Genomic DNA, 15,812 nt, shown 5'->3' on the forward strand with positions numbered 1-15,812 from the left:
TGGTGCACAGGAAGGGACGTCTTTTATTCACTCACAGAGCGGCCGTGGGCAAGCTGCTGGACTTCAATGGGTTTCTGTCTCCTCATCTATAAAATGAGAGTGCTGACAATACCTATCTCATGGGGGCAAACTGAGTTCATACATATTAAACTTGTTAGACTAATGCCTAGAACATGGTAAGCACTGTGTCTGAATTTGCTATTACACTACGGAAGGTCCCCAACTTAACAATAGTTTGACTAAAGGTTTCTTGACTTTACGATGGTGTGAAAGTGGTACGCATTCACTAGAAAATGTACTTGGGATTTTGAATTGTGGTATTTTCCCCGGCTAGTGATATTTTTTTTGTTTATGAAGGTAAACAACCAAAATACGTACAACATTCTGGGGGAAAAAAAAAAACCTTCCGTACCCAGACATCCATTCTGTTTTCCATTTTCAGGAGAGTATTCAATAAATATTCAACACTTAACACACTTTGTGTCAGATGACTTTGCCTGACTGTAGGCTAATGCATGTGTCCCGGGCAGGTTTAAGGTATGCTAAGCAGAACTATGATGTTTGGGAGATGACGTGTGTGGAATGCATTTTTGACTTACTATATATTTCCAACTTATGATGGGTTTATCAGAACACAACCCCACAGTCAATCAATGAAAAACTGTATATGGGGCTTCCCTGATGGCTCAGTGATAAAGAATCCACCTGAAAATGCAGAAGACACGGGTTCGATCCCTGATCTGGGAAGATCCCACATCCCGTGAAGCAACTAAGCCTGTGTGCCACAACTATTCAGCCTGTGCTCTAGAGCCCGGGAGCTGCAACTACTGAAGCCTGTGTACCCTACCGCCTGTGTTCCACAGCAAGAGAAGCCACTGCAATGAGAAACCCGGACCCCACAGCTGGTGAGTAGCCCTTGCTCAACACAACTAGAGAAAAGCCTGTGCAGCAACAAAGACCCAGTACAGCCAAATATAAACAAATAAAAATTATATATATAGTATTATTTTCATATATATGTTTAATATATATATATTTTTAATAATATATATTATTTTATATATATATACACATATATAAAAGATCTGTACATAGACTCCTCCTTTCACTAAAAAACAGAAAAATTCCTAATTAGGATCACCTGACAAAGTCCCAAAACAGTGTACAAATCCTTGAGAACTAACTTTGCAACATAAGAATATTCATTTAATTATCAACTGATGACAAATTCCTTGGGTAAGAAGCTAACTCCCTTAAAGGGATAAAAATTCCAAAATATTCCCAACTGCACCTTGGGTAGTAACCCAGGCCGAACTTCTAAACTAGATTCTTCTGAGTATTTTTGTGAAAAAGACCTATATTGAGCCATCACTTCTATCATAATATTTTTCATTTGCAAAGCAGGTGTGGCACTTAAATGTTTTCCCCTTCACCAATTGGTACAGCTTTGCACCTACTTCCCCACTCCTCTAGGGGTTAGTGCAGTAGTAAAATCACTTGTCTCCACCAGGCTTGGAAGCCTATGAAGAGAACCAGTTGTGCACCCAATCCCGTGAGAGATAGTTACAGTGACTCAAAAAAATATAGATAATTTAACGTTGAAAGTGGCCTATTTTAAGAGTGGGAGGGGACTTCCCTGGTGGTCCAATGGTTAGGAATCCACCTGCCAATCCAAGGGACATGGGTTTGATCCCTGGTCTGGGAAGATTCCACATGCTGAGGCACAACTAAGCCTGTGGGGCATAACTACCGAGCCCATGCGCTACAACTACTGAAGTCCACGCTCTGCAACAAGAGGAGCCACCACAACGGGAAGCCGGCGCACAACTAGAGAAAGCCTGTACACAGCAACAAAGACCCAGCGCAGCCAACAAATAAATAAACTTTTTTAAGTGGGAGTTCTCAGGAAAGAAATAGGTGGTTAAGGAGAAGACTTGCTAAGGAAGGGACAATGTTCTATCTTGGTAGTGGTCACAGGACAGCCACTTTATAATAATTCTTTATTCACATGCTTCATACACTTATATGTATACACTTCATACACTTCTAAATATATGTATATTTCACAAAACAACTGTTTTAGGAATGTGGGTAGACACTCATCTCTAGTTATCTTCCCCAGATGGTAAGGCAAAGGAAAAGTGACATTTGGAAGAACAAATGTGAACCATGCAAACCTACTGAAAATTGTCACATTTCAGCCCATGTCCACAATTATCTTCAAAGGCAGTTCCTCCCACTCCCATGACCTTCTTTCACCCAGCATATAACCATAAATAAAAACACACAAACATCAACAACTTCAACTTTTAATAATGGAAACAGTTTGCCATTCCAGAAACAATTTTAGGGAAAAAAAACTCTTCCCCATAAAAATAAACTTAAACTCATGAAAATTATAAATATTATAATTTTTTTTTTTTACTTCTGTGATTTAAAATGCTCCCCTGCAATACCACCCCTTCATTTAACCTCGCTCCTGTACCATCACATACTGAAGAGAAAACAGTATTACAGCAAAGCTTAGATAGTTTAATTTAACATAAGAATTTGTACAATAATTTTTTAAAATCTTTGGCCTCGGTGGCCTCTTACATATTAAAAATGCTGCAGTCACCAGTGTTCGGGAGAGACCATTGGTCTCCAAGAATCATGAACCGACAGGACTTCAACACAGTAAGTTTTCCAAATTGAAACTTGTAGTGCACATGACAATGAGCGAGGTCCCGGATCATACAGACGAGGATGCCTAATTTAGACAATCTACTTCAAGTAAAAAAAAAAAAAATTTTCACAGATACCCATCAGGTACTACTTTAAGGTTCGAACAGTGTCTTAATCTGAGAAACAAAGGCTTCACAAAATATGAGCTTACTGGGGTGGGTAATTAAAAGACCAGGTGGTTGATAACAGTACACTCACATCTAAGCCATAGTCTGAATAGTAAAACCAGTATAAAAATCATGAAGGCATTCCCTGAACAATGAAGGTAAAGTATTGGTTGACAATGTCACTAAAACCTCACTGAGGCACTAAAAGGAACTTACATGCAAAATTAAACAAGATGTGCCATACATATTTTATAGCTAGTTCTACTTTTTTTGGTTTCTTTCCAACTTTCCTTAAAAAGCTTAGGAAGATATGATTGTCTCAGTAATGTGTGTGGCATAGCAGAAGCGACACATCTGCCTCCAACAAGACGGGTGTTCTCTGAAAAGCCAGGAGAGCCACCAAGAAGGGAACAGAAATGCAATTTTTTTAAAAAGGCACAGTTCACTTAGGAGGCAAAGAACTGAAGCACCTTGGAATTTCAAAAAGAATCCATTAGGTGTCACCAAAGTGTTAACAATTCCTTGGGAATTTATAAACAATATCTAGACTACAAATAGACTGGCAGGCCCCTCTAGAAGCACAGCACCCCTTTCCTGTTGTTTTCAGATTAACTACTGTATAAAATGAGATTATTTAACCTGTTTTAAGGAAGGCTCCTATTGCACATGCACTTCTTTGGTCTGCAGGAACATGCATTTTTGTTAAAAGTGTAAGAACACCCCCCTCCTCTGTGGTCCGCTGGGAGTGGACGCTGCCCCCCCACACACACTTTACAGTCACCCTTTGGAACTGAGGATCTGATGGTCCGTCCTGTGCGTCCTTAATCCACACCCCTGTTCTACATCAAATCTACTCCAATTTATAAAACAAAGGGAGAAGGGAGAGCAGTGGGGGAGGGAAGGAGAAAGAAGGAAAGGGAAGACTAAAGGGAAAGGAGGGAGTGATTGTCAAAAAAGAGTGCTGAGAGCTCCTCACTGGACAAATCACTCAGCAAGTCCCAGGGTGGGGGTGGGGGGTACACTGCCTCCTCCCCAAACTCCTTTTCCACTTTGAAAAACAACCTCAAGGGGGAAACTGTAACTTCACAGGGGTCATAGCTGATGCTCACGGCCCAGACGGCCCGGAGAAGCTGCCCCAATCAGACCTTCCACTCCGGGAGGGGCGGGCAGGGCGCTGGCTCACCGAGGCGGCGGCTGCCCCCGCCTCCCCTGGTCCTCTGCAGCCAGTTCCTCCTCGGGGTCTAGCTCCTACTTTCTTTGGTTTCCGCTCCCACATTTTACTCCCCAGGAAATCAAGCAATAGGACAATGGATCGAACATCTCTAAACTGAAAGCTTTTAAACCCTTACCAAGCAAGTTCACCTCCTTCTCTACCATCCACTTACCCAAACCACCTTCCATCAGGACTCTCCACCTCCACCCTCCACCTTCTTCCATACTTCCTCTTTTCTCTCTTTGTCAGACTCCTCCAAAATCCTTCACCGACTCCTCAGCGTCCCCTAGCTTCCTGTGCCCTTCAATTCACATGAATCGCTTCCTCTGACATTAAAAACAAAACAAAAAAACCCAGTAACAGACAGGTAGTTTCAACATAAGACAAGTATTCAGAAAGAGTCCTTGTTAAGCTTTTAAAAAATCATTTGCACAACCTTAAGCTTAACATCATCATATACTTAACTAAAAGAAAATAAGGGGAAAAAAAAAATCTCAAAGTCCATGCTTCAAAGCACTCTAGAATGCTCCAGATGAGACCACAGGTTCACAGCTTGCCAAGAGGTAACACCATGGTGCCCTTAACAGAACAAGCTTGCAGAATCCCTGATAGAAGATGCCCAAGCTGCAGGATGCTGTGTGACCAGTTTGGGGGAACTAGATCTAGAGATTTGTAAAGAGGAAAGGCCCTAGCATCACAGGGCAAGAAAACTGCCCTCCGACAAGAGAGACCCTGGCTGCCGGTGCACACGCAGGTCCCATGCCGTCCCTGAGGGGCAGGGAGCCCCACACTTTACCCCGGTTTCCATGCCTGGCTGAGGGCTTCTTCCAGCTTGTGTCTGTAGGCCGCGTAGCGCTCCTTCAGGTTCTGTAGCTGCTCGTCTTCTTCCTTGTCCAAGATCCTCAAGAAATTCTGTAGCTCTGGCAGGCTGAAGGCTTCCCACTGTGAGGCAACACAAAAATGAAAAATGCCAGGTGTTGACTAATTCAAGACTTAGGAATGAGGAGGGCGGGGAGCAAAGGGGGGTGTGATTGCCTTCCCCTCCTGACTCGCACTGCCCAACGCTGCCCGGCCTTCTCAGAAGTACTGGTGGACGAGAGCTGAGCCTCCTGACCAGCCTTACATCCCCACCTCAGCTCACTCCCACTGCCCGCTGCTCCCCTGCCCCCCAGCATCCTCTAAAAGGGCTCTAAGAGCAAACACCTAACTCCGTTAGACACTAACCCACAGAAGCGTGACACAGAACTCCACCCTCCCTCTGCCTCCCTCTCCGTGGGGTCCTCGCTGTCACTGCCCTCTTCCCTAGTTCCCACGGTCAATCTCACCCCCTCCTATCCACCACCATCTTCCCCTCCAACCCTGGGACAGCCTCCTAGCTCCACTTTTCCATTCCCTAATCTGTTCCCCCAAACAGCCAGCCTGAATCCTCTCTCTAAAATGCCAATCTAGGCATGACCCTCCATGTCTGGAATCATTCAATGGCTTCCTGTGGTTGTTTCTGCTAAGTCTGAAAGACCCTCCCCTCTCCAGTGCCATCTCTGTCCCTGTGCCCCTCACTCATTACCCTGTGTGGCTTTGCACATGCTCTCCCCTCCTCCACTCGGCCTGGCAAACTCCTCCTCAACCTTCAAGTCCCAGATTCAATGCCACTCCCTCTAAGAAGCCTTCCATGATTTCCTTCCCTTCTCTCTCAGTCAGGATTGTGTCTTTTAGAAACTTTCACTGAGCACTGGAAGCCCTGATCACAGCCTGACCACAAAAGACCTAAATAGTATTATAATTATTTGCTTAGTATGTCTCTTGTCTGCACTGCATCTGTTGTACTTCCAACTATGCGGGCTTTGTCTTTGGCCCTTGAGCTTCTGACTTCGTTTTCCCTAATAGCACCTGATACTTGGCAGGCACAAAACGTTTATGGTATTTTTCTAAAAAAAAACATTTTTTTTTAAGCAGTAAATATCAAGAAGGGTATGTGGCATCATCACCTGGGAGGTTTCTTTCCAAACTACACGTCCTCCCCTCCCAAAAGGAGGCCCTCAGTCCTGGGCTGAGCATCACTCTCTCGGCCAGGAGCAATGTCTGAGGGGGACTCCCGGGGGATGTGGGGTAGGGAAAAACAGGATAACTTAGTACAAATGCAGAGAGAGGAGACAGAATAAAATCACCAAGTGGATCAATGATTGAAGGCTCTTGGAGATTGATTGAGCTAGTTACTAAAGAAAATGAGAAGTGAAGCAGGAGAGCAAAACAGTCTGCATTAGAATACTTTGTTAATTTGAAAATTAACGATCTATTTTTCACATAAGTTCTCCAAAATAAAGACATCGTAAAACAGCATCTCCCTCCCACTCTCTGACAGCTATGCAAAGTTTCTTCTCTCAATTCAGTTAACCTGGAAAACTTGAGACACAAGCATACCATACAGAGGTCAGAAAAGCAATTCGGAACATTAGAACACAATGTAAAGTGAATTTCAAAACTAAGCCAGCATAATTCCCTCCCAGACAATGCAGCTCCAATAACACTAACTAAACTATGTGCAACACTCAGAAACCAGCACCAAGAAAGATAAGATGCTGACAAGACTATGCTGATATGTCTGACTTGGGTTTGCAGAGGGTAGACTATCACGTGCCAACCAAAAGCTCAAATTTTAGACTTCTGTACCAAGCTGTCTCTTTAAGATGAGAGTGGATTTTAAAGATTTAAAAACATAAAGATCAAAAGAAACTTCCAAAATGTCCCAAATCACTGTCTTCCTAAAACTCCCCTAAATAAAGTTCCAATTTACACTGACATATAAACATATTCTTTACCAAGCATGTTTACATACATTTCTAATTTGTGACTCAAAACTACCTTTTCAAGTCTGTAGTCCCACTTTACAGATTTTAAAACTGAGGATTGAAAAGAGTAGATTTACCCAAGGTTGTGCTCCTAATCTGGTAAAAGGAAAGGCAGGAAGCAGAGTCTTGGTTTCTTAACTTTTAACCTAGCAACTCTTATTCTCACTGCATCACAAAATGTTCTACATGGACAATTCATGCCATTTCCGATTCTAGACAAAAGGCTGAGACCCAGAGCTTGAGAGATTTACTCAACTGACACTTGATCTAGAAGGACAGTCTAAAGTGCCTTTTCCTTCAACTGAACTGACCTAAATACAATCGTTCTTGGAGAGAAAATGGCAAATAATGCACGTATAGACATATAAATTCTTTATCTGGGGAAAGAGGAAAGAAAGAGTCTAGAAAGTTAAATGGTTTTCATAGTAAAGAGACTGTGTTTCCCTTTATTCCCTTTAGAGTGAAGGAGCCTAGAGACTTTGATTACCAGCAAACATATGGAGAGTGTCAACTTTCAAAGCTCAACTGGATTAGAGTAATTTGGAGGTGGAAGGGGTGAAAATGAGTCTGGGTGGTGATCAAGTTTAAAAAAAAGTGTATATCCTCGCATCTCTGAAAATTACAGACCAAAATAACGAGTGTTACAAGAAAATTATATTGTAGACTAACTCTGGGTTCATTTCTGACAATTCAAAAACACCCTGCCTCCACAGGAGCACCTCTCCTCCCATGACAGGCAGACACACACACACAGACACACACATTCCCTCTCCCCTCCCCACCCCTCCTCCTCCGCAGTCAGTGGTACAGTCACTAGACCAGAGCGATAAAACAGGACCAGCTGGTCTGCAGAGTTTAAAGCAAGAATGAACAATCACTTACCTCTCCAATTTCATGTTCCCGAAGAACAAAACTGAGTGTGTCTGTTCTGGGACCTGCTACCAAACGCAGGTAGAGTGGATGTTCCCGGTCCGAGAGCTTGCAGGCGTAGACTGGTGAGAACAAGAGGCATGTCACAAACACAACATCATTGGCCTCCCCATCCCCAGATCAATGCAACAGTGTGATTACCTCAGCCACCTGGGCACCACCCTCCTCATCTTGTCAGCAATAAATAGCCCACAGTGGAATAAATTCTACACTATTTCCATTCTATCTGAATAATGTAAACTGGGCCTTGATTTAAAAAAGAAATAATTCTTGAGAATGAATTTAAATGAGTATCACTCTCAAAATGGGCTTATAATTAATCCCACTCCTTTTAGAAAGCAAGATAAACTTTAAAAAGGATCTACAATCCCTGCAACAATAAAAATATACCTTCCCAAGAGCATGAAATCAGAACTCTAGAAGCAAATCTTCCTAAGATTAATTTAGAATCAGCAGGCATAAACAAAGTAGTCTGTCTGAACGCAAGCTCTCCATACACACACACAAACTCTCTCTCTCTCTCTGCCTTGTAGGGTTGAAAGGTTTGTCATGTGGGTAATATGTCGGTAGGATGCTATTACTGTTAGATTATGCAGCTAAAGACCAGGTGGGGCAGGCAAAGAAGGTGGAAAGACAAAATGCCATCTGAATTGATCTGTATTATTTTCTCCCTTCCGGATACCATTGCATTATACATTATAGGTGCTAATTTCCCCTGGAGATGTAAACTTCCCCCCATTGCTGAGCCTGTGGCCTCTGAAGGATGAGAACCTCGGCCTATTCATCCCTATATTCTGCAGGCTCAGCTCACAGTACGTGTTGAAGAAGCGTAAGCATAATCAGCATCTAGCTGGGTTTCATCCCTAGGCAACCATGGGACTTTCCCATCATATCAAGGTGAGTGGATTTTCTGCCACAGCTGCTATAGGCTCAACCCAGAAAAACTAGGGAAAGCACAAATGTTCACATATATACGCCATTTTCAAATCGGCACTTAGTGAATCACTAAATCCCTGTTGTCCACCATCAGTATCAATTTCTGTTCAACGATGACCTGACCTGGAATATCTTATTCATTTTCATGCAGTAATTTAAGATTCTTTTTAATCCACTGATTGTGGGTATTAAGTTCAGACAGGTAGACCTCAGATCAAAATGTTATTCATCCACTGCATGTGCCCCTGGGGGGTGGGGGGGGCGGGGGGGCAGGGTGCCAACCCATCCCAGGGTCACACCTAGTATGAGACAGGCTAACGGAAAATGAGAGCCCAGGACTGTGCCATTGACAGAAGCCTGCAAGTCTACCAATCACATCCAGCGTCAATGCGCTACTGAAAACTTAAGCACAAAGGCATTATTCTTTGTGCTGGGTGGGGGCGGTAGGGGCAGGGGGAGGGAGGCTATCCCATAAATCCTCCATAAATACCCATCACACTCTTCACATACAGATGCCTCTGGGCTCTCAGACCGAGAGCTGTCCACCTGAAAAACACGGATGGCCAGGATGCATTCACCATTTATTCCAGAATATGTCCCTGGGCTCTGACATAACTGATAACAGGTACACCCACCCATTTGTCTTCCACGAATGAAGTCAAAAGACAGAAACAAAAGCAGGGACCATTTTCATTTTAAGCATGGTACCTTGATCTTCCCTGTGACACCGCTTATAAAGTGCAAACTTGGTAGGGCTCTCGGTCACAAGAAACTTTTTAAGCAGGGCCTCAATCACTTCGCCAACGGTGTTTGTGCTGCTGATGTGAAGGGTGTTCATACAGCCATTGCTACTGGGAGCGGGTTTTCCAGCAGTCTGTGAAGGTTTGCAGAGTTCCATCTGTACTTTAATGAAGCCAGTGTAAATCCCATTTGAATTCTGAGGCAGGAAGAGGAACACACACATGAGCTGGGTATTTTAGGGAAGGAGCGTATCAAAACAACAACAGAAAAGGAAGGTGAAACACTCCTTCTCTTGTTCTCTTCTTTTATGGCTCTGTGGCAGAGGCTCACTCAAGACGGCCCCTCAGGAGATGACCTCGGAAAGGTTAACACACTCCAGGAAAGTGCTTCTCAGGCAAGGTCTGCAGGGCAGATGTGGGGACCAAAGCCTGCAAAGCTGCATGTGAAAGGTCGGGGCCCACGGGTGAGCCTCCCATCCCCTGGCACAGATGCTGGCCAAACCACAAGGCTTGTTAAAGCTTGGGGCCATGTGCAGGCTAACTGCTCAAAGGAAACAACATCTCTAACTGATGACCAGCTATTACACAAAAAAGGAAAGTCACAATTAGGACTCTGAAATACTCAAGTAACAAGGAGCAGATGGGAAGAAAACAAGCTATTTTCATTCCTAGTGGCTAGCCTATGTACCAGATATTACCAATTTTCCTTAAACTGTTTTATATAGCATAGGATCCCCCCTAGCAGGGGATACACAATGAAGCACTTGAGACACCTCAAGCAGCAATATTCTTACAACAAATTCAAGTTACAATGTAAACCATACACATTATGATACAAACACTTGTGTTTTCTTTTGTTTTTTTTGTTTGGCCAGGCCACACAGGGTCCTAATACCCTAACCAGGGCCTCCTGCAGTGGAAACCTGAAGTCCTAACCACTGGACCCCAGGGGAAATCCCCTGCACTTGTCTTAATTGGTGGTAGAATATTTTAGTTGCTAAAAATAGTTATAATGGCCTGGTCTTCACTTTTAACTTCTAGTATATTCAGAAAAAAACAAACATCGTAATGCTTTATTAAAATGAGCCTTCAGGTTAAGTTATATATAAATGGCAGTTAACACAGAACATGAAAAATTTCCTTTATGGGCCATTGTTTTTCTTCCTTTCCACAAGATCAATTTATAATACTAATTCACTCGTTATTCTTGTGGAAAGTATTATACAACATTTCACTTTTTTTTTAATCTTTGAAATGACATGGAAATTTATATCTGTTTTAATCTCCAAGGGGGAGAGAATGTTCTGCTTTGATAAAAATCATGTTTGAAAAAGGAGAAGCAAGACTGGTGGAATAAAGAGGAATAATCTTGAGATTATCTGCTGTCTCCCTTTTTGGGTGGAATCCCACCAGATAGGGATCCTTTCTCACTAGGGTTTATATTTAAAAGCTCCTCCCCAAGGGTCACAGCATTCAGTCGGACCTGTTCTACCCAGGTCGTCCTATCCTTTGCTGAACTCTGTCAGTTCAGAGTCACTAGATGGCCAGGCAGGGACTCAGGGGCCCTGGACACTGGCACCAAGGGGTGGCAGGTGCCTCGAGGAAGGTCACCAAGTGGTGGGGCAAGGCCAGACCAGCCCAGGGAGCCCGCACCAGGCTCTGCTGTGGGCTTCCCTTCCTGTGTCACCAAGCCTGGGCTTCTTCCCCCTACACCCTCACTCCCCACTGAGCTTCAAGCAGCTCCAGCACAAAGCTGCAGAAAACGCAAAGTTGAAACAACAATGTAAGAAGCTGAGTATTATTAATACATGCTCCATCTTATACTCACAACCAGCTGAGAAAACTCCGAGCTCAAAATCCTTTTCCTGACACTTCCAGATTTATTTGCATAAGATAAAACTTATCTAAGGCCTTGTTAGAATCTGGGTTACCGCCCCTGTGTTAAACAGGCAAGGATTACACTCAATGCTAAGAACCCTTTGGAGGTCATAATCTTTAAATTTCTGCAAGCGTGATTCAGAGATTTTAAAACATACAGATTGTAGTACCAGCAACTTACAGTTGTCCTTTGACATCGTCAAGCTAAACAGTATTATTAGCATGGGTGCTCACCAAGGTCATCTTCAACTTGTCTGTGACTGCTAAGTTGTATTTATGAACTTTCTCTTTGATTTCCTCTTTGCTGAGGTAATTGTGGGTTTCCTTCTCTTTCTCCACATCCTAGAAGAAAAATAAGCCAAACCATCCATGAGCAATCACAGGAAAAAATGCAGAAAAGCCAGGATTCTTTTCACATGCCACATAATGACAACTATGGAGCATTTTACCTTCATACACAGACACACACGCACACACACACACACACACACACATCCTATGAACTTTAAGATTTTTATAGCTTTACAGTCTTTATCAGCAAAAAGTATGGTAGTTAATAAGTGTTAAACTGGCACTAATCACTGACCTGTCAAATTTGACACAAATGCCAGAAGGTAATTTAATCTTCCAATCCTCCCATCAAGATACAAGTAGCCAGACTTCCTGGACCCACCCACTCTCAACCCCCAGTCTCCCCACACTCTAGAAGGGAGGATTTTAGGGAAATCCTCTCGACTGTGAAACATTCACTAACTGTTTTGTGTAAAGAGCTCAACCAGAGCATGACGTCATGTGACAGCTGATGCCACTCACCGATGGCCACACTCCAGAGTACTGTGGCCCCTGAAGCCAGGCATGCCAGGCACCTGACTTATATGGCATTTGCTTCTCCCAACAACCTAACCAAGCAGGCATTTTTACTTCCGTTTCTAGATGAGGTCAAGTTCTAAGAAGTAAACTCATCTACCAATAAAAACTGCTCTGTAGAAGTGTTGGCACTTACCTGAAAAACCTGACCCCAAAGCCCACCCACCCTCAGTAACTCCAAGTATTTGCACCCGGGGTCCTCATTTAATCTTCGTCAGCATCCCCATGTTACAGAGATGCTGAGGCTAACAGAGGTCAAGTGGCTTGCCGGGGACAACCCAACTGGTTAAGAGACCAAGCTCAATTTTAATCCAGGTCCTTTATGTTGTTTCCACTAAACTGAATAGGCCCCCACCATTCCTGTGTGGGTGTTTGAAAACTTAAAGAAAGGCTGCATAATCAGATTCAAACCTGAGAAATAAACTCAAAAAGGAAGAAGGGTCCTAATAACCTTCAAGAAAGAGAGAAGATCAGATGATTTAATAAGCCCCCAAATAAAACCTTTACAAAGTACCTCTTTTCCAGCCAGATACATCACCCCATCCTCGCAGTTGCAGGCTATCCGAGTCGGCATTTGCTCCCACCAGGCACTCTGAGCTAGTGTGATAAACACAACCCCACCAGCGAGGAAAGAACATGCATGCAGGAGCCCTTTAAGGGCATCAAATCCATTCAGGTCTCAAGTTCCTTGACTGGAGACCCAGAGAGGGCTGTGCTGACTGTAAGTCATCTCAGGAACTTTTCGATTCCAGTCCTGTCCTAGTGAGGTCTGACGGGTCAGGGTGGGGAGGCTAGCGTGGTCACTGCCCAGCTTCGGAAGCAAACCGCAAGTCCCTTGGGGAGCATTCTATCTACTACTGTGAAGTCCCAGAGCAATCTTATTTTTGGTGTCAATGGTTAGGGGAGAAAAAAGCTGTAGATTAAAGTAACTTTTCAGGAGCTTCAGTGACTATTTCCAAGGAAATTTAAAACATGTCTCGCCCATCTCTCTGCCTGACTCGCTCTTTCCAGTCCACAATTAGCCAGCTACAGGTCACAGCTGAAGCAGAAAATGAGAGTCTTCCAGCATTCATTATTCACTATGAACTATCCAAAGACTCTTCAAAGCATACCCTAAAAATTATACAATAAGAGGGGGGAGGGATAAACTAGGAATTTGGGATTAACAGATACATACTATTAAATATTAAAGATAGACAACAAGGACCTACTGTATAGTACAGGGAACTATATTCAATATCTTCTAACAACTTATAATGGAAAAGAACCTGAAAAAGGAATCTATCTGAAACAGAACCACTTTGCTGTACACCTGGAACACAGTAAATCAACTACACCTCAATTGAAAAAAAAAAAGAAAATAATTATAAGATATAATACATGGTACTTCCCTGAACATCAAGTGGTTAAGACTGCGTTTCCATTACTGGGGACAAGCATTCAATCCCTGGCTGGGAATCCCAACTAAGATCCCACATGCCATACACTGTGGCCAAAAAAACTTTTCATTAAACAAAATATATATATGTAACATTTTTAAAACCAAAGTATACAATAAGAGACTTTCCATTTCATGGGTGTGGGATGTGATGTTGGCAGGGCAAAGGGTGCTGGGAAAGTGCCCCATTCCAACCAGACTTGGGACTAGGCCAGGTCACCGAAACTAATGCTGTGCCCTGGGCTGCTAACCTGAGTCTGCTCTCTCATTTCTTATCAAATAAGAAATGATACTGGAATAGACATCTCCAAAGTGTTTCCCAGCTTTCTCTCTGCAAAAATGTGCTTCCACGATTGTGACCAATGGGACAGGATGGCTCCACTCAAGGAATCAAGGAAACCAAAGGCTCACCATTAAAAATACACAACAATAGTGTACTGTCTGAATGCTGCTGATGCTGCTAAGTCGCGTCAGTCGTGTCCGACTCTGTGTGACCCCACAGAGGGCAGCCCACCAGGCTCCTCCATCCCTGGGATTCTCCAGGCAAGAATACTGGAGTGGGTTGCCATTTCCTCCTCCAGAGCAAGAAAGTGAAAACTGAAAGTGAAGTCGCTCAGTCGTGTCCAACTCTTCGCAACCCCATGGGCTGCAGCCTACCAGGCTCCTCCATCCATGGGGTTTTTCTAGGCAAGAGTACTGGAGTGGGGTGCCATTGCCTTCTCCGATACTGGAGCATATATGCGATCTAGGGACTTACTACTTGAAGAAAGAAGAAAAGGAGAAAGGCTGAGGGGAGTGCATAAGAGCAATGGGCAGGTGGTCAGATCATTTTGGTCAGTCCTTGATCACAGGTTTTGCTGATGACACTGGACTTGGCACCCATCTTGAGGCCCCCTCGGGTCAGCATTCTCAGGAGCTTCAGTCAAAGGGGCAGGCCAGTCTGGAAAGAGAAACTTGCCCTGGGTCATCCACACATGCATAACTGAGACATGCCTGTGTAAACCACTCAGCCGACTTTCTCAAGAGATTAAAAACCAGCAAACCATAGAAAGCAACAACAGAAAAGAGCTGGATCCAAAGATCTCCAAGATCTCTCCCAAGCCTAAAATCTCATTATTAAAAGATCAACTGCAAAGCAAATCCCAGAGAAGCAACCAAACCCTAAAGGGCTGTGAGCCTGTATTTTCTTTAAATACCTATATATACTTGTAAATCAAGTATAATTGATTTACAATATTATAAATAGTTTAAGGTATATAACATAGTAGGCTTCCCAGGTGGTGGTAGTGGTAAAGAACCCGCCTGCCAACGCAGGAGACACAGAAAGACTCGGGTTCGAACCCTGGTTCAAGAAGATCCCCTGGGGGAGCGCATGGCAAGCCACTCCAATATTCTTGCCTGGAGAATCCCTTGGACAGAGGAGCCTGGCGGGCTACAGTTTATAGGGTCGGAAAGAGTTGGACACGACTGAAGCAACTTTGACATGTAACATCCTGTTTGTTTCAGGTGTACAACATGATGACTTTATATGTACATAAAAATGGTCACCAAAATAAGTTTAGTTTACATTCATCACCACCCATAGTTAATCTTTTTTTCCTTCTGATAAGAATGTCTAAGATCTATACTCTTCTTCTGTGATCTTGCATTTTTCAGTCAACTGAGGTAGCAACTGTTCACCAAGGCCTATTCATTCAGCAAATATTTTCTGAACAGAAGCTGTGGGCCAGGCCTTGCCCCGTGTGGGAACATCACACAGCACCTCCACCTTCATGGCACTTCCTGTCCAGCACAGGTGTGAGTGAGGAATGCCAGAGAAAGACTTCCAGGAGGTTAACTAAGCTCACTTCCTCCAAGTAAAGAAGTCTGGCAGCAAGGGAAAGGCCTAGGAGCCGCACGTGAGGCCCTGGAGCAGGGGACACTGGTTTCTTTTAGTGTTGGAACTGGCGAAAGTCTCCTGATTTGAGAAACTTCTAGATTGTTTAACCCTTTAAAAGAGGACACCCTCGCCCTTCCTCTCACACCAGGAAGAATACTCCTGCATGTCCTCCCAACACAATGCATGCCTATGGGCTTCCCTGGTGGTTCAGATGGTAAAGAATCTGCCTGCAATGCAGGAGACTGGGGTTTGAT

The 15,812-nt window shown here is 43.7% G+C and overlaps 1 protein-coding gene across 1 annotated transcript in view; it reads right to left on the reverse strand.

The window, feature by feature from the left end:
- Nucleotides 1-2,293: 2,293 nt before the first annotated feature.
- The window catches only part of RASSF3 (Ras association domain family member 3), a 76,286-nt gene continuing 62,767 nt past the window's right edge, over nucleotides 2,294-15,812 (reverse strand). Inside the window, exons 2-5 of the mRNA XM_081588864.1 lie at nucleotides 11,609-11,716; nucleotides 9,465-9,693; nucleotides 7,773-7,882; nucleotides 2,294-4,986 (exon numbers count right to left, since the gene is read on the reverse strand). Of these exons, the coding sequence (XP_081444990.1) occupies nucleotides 4,837-4,986; nucleotides 7,773-7,882; nucleotides 9,465-9,693; nucleotides 11,609-11,716 (597 nt within the window). The 3' untranslated portion in view covers nucleotides 2,294-4,836. The remainder of the gene's footprint in view (nucleotides 4,987-7,772; nucleotides 7,883-9,464; nucleotides 9,694-11,608; nucleotides 11,717-15,812) is intronic.

This window comes from Giraffa tippelskirchi, chromosome 4, assembly GCF_054371585.1.
Source record: "Giraffa tippelskirchi isolate mGirTip1 chromosome 4, T2T-mGirTip1v1.2.pri, whole genome shotgun sequence".
Classification (NCBI taxonomy): domain Eukaryota; kingdom Metazoa; phylum Chordata; class Mammalia; order Artiodactyla; family Giraffidae; genus Giraffa; species Giraffa tippelskirchi.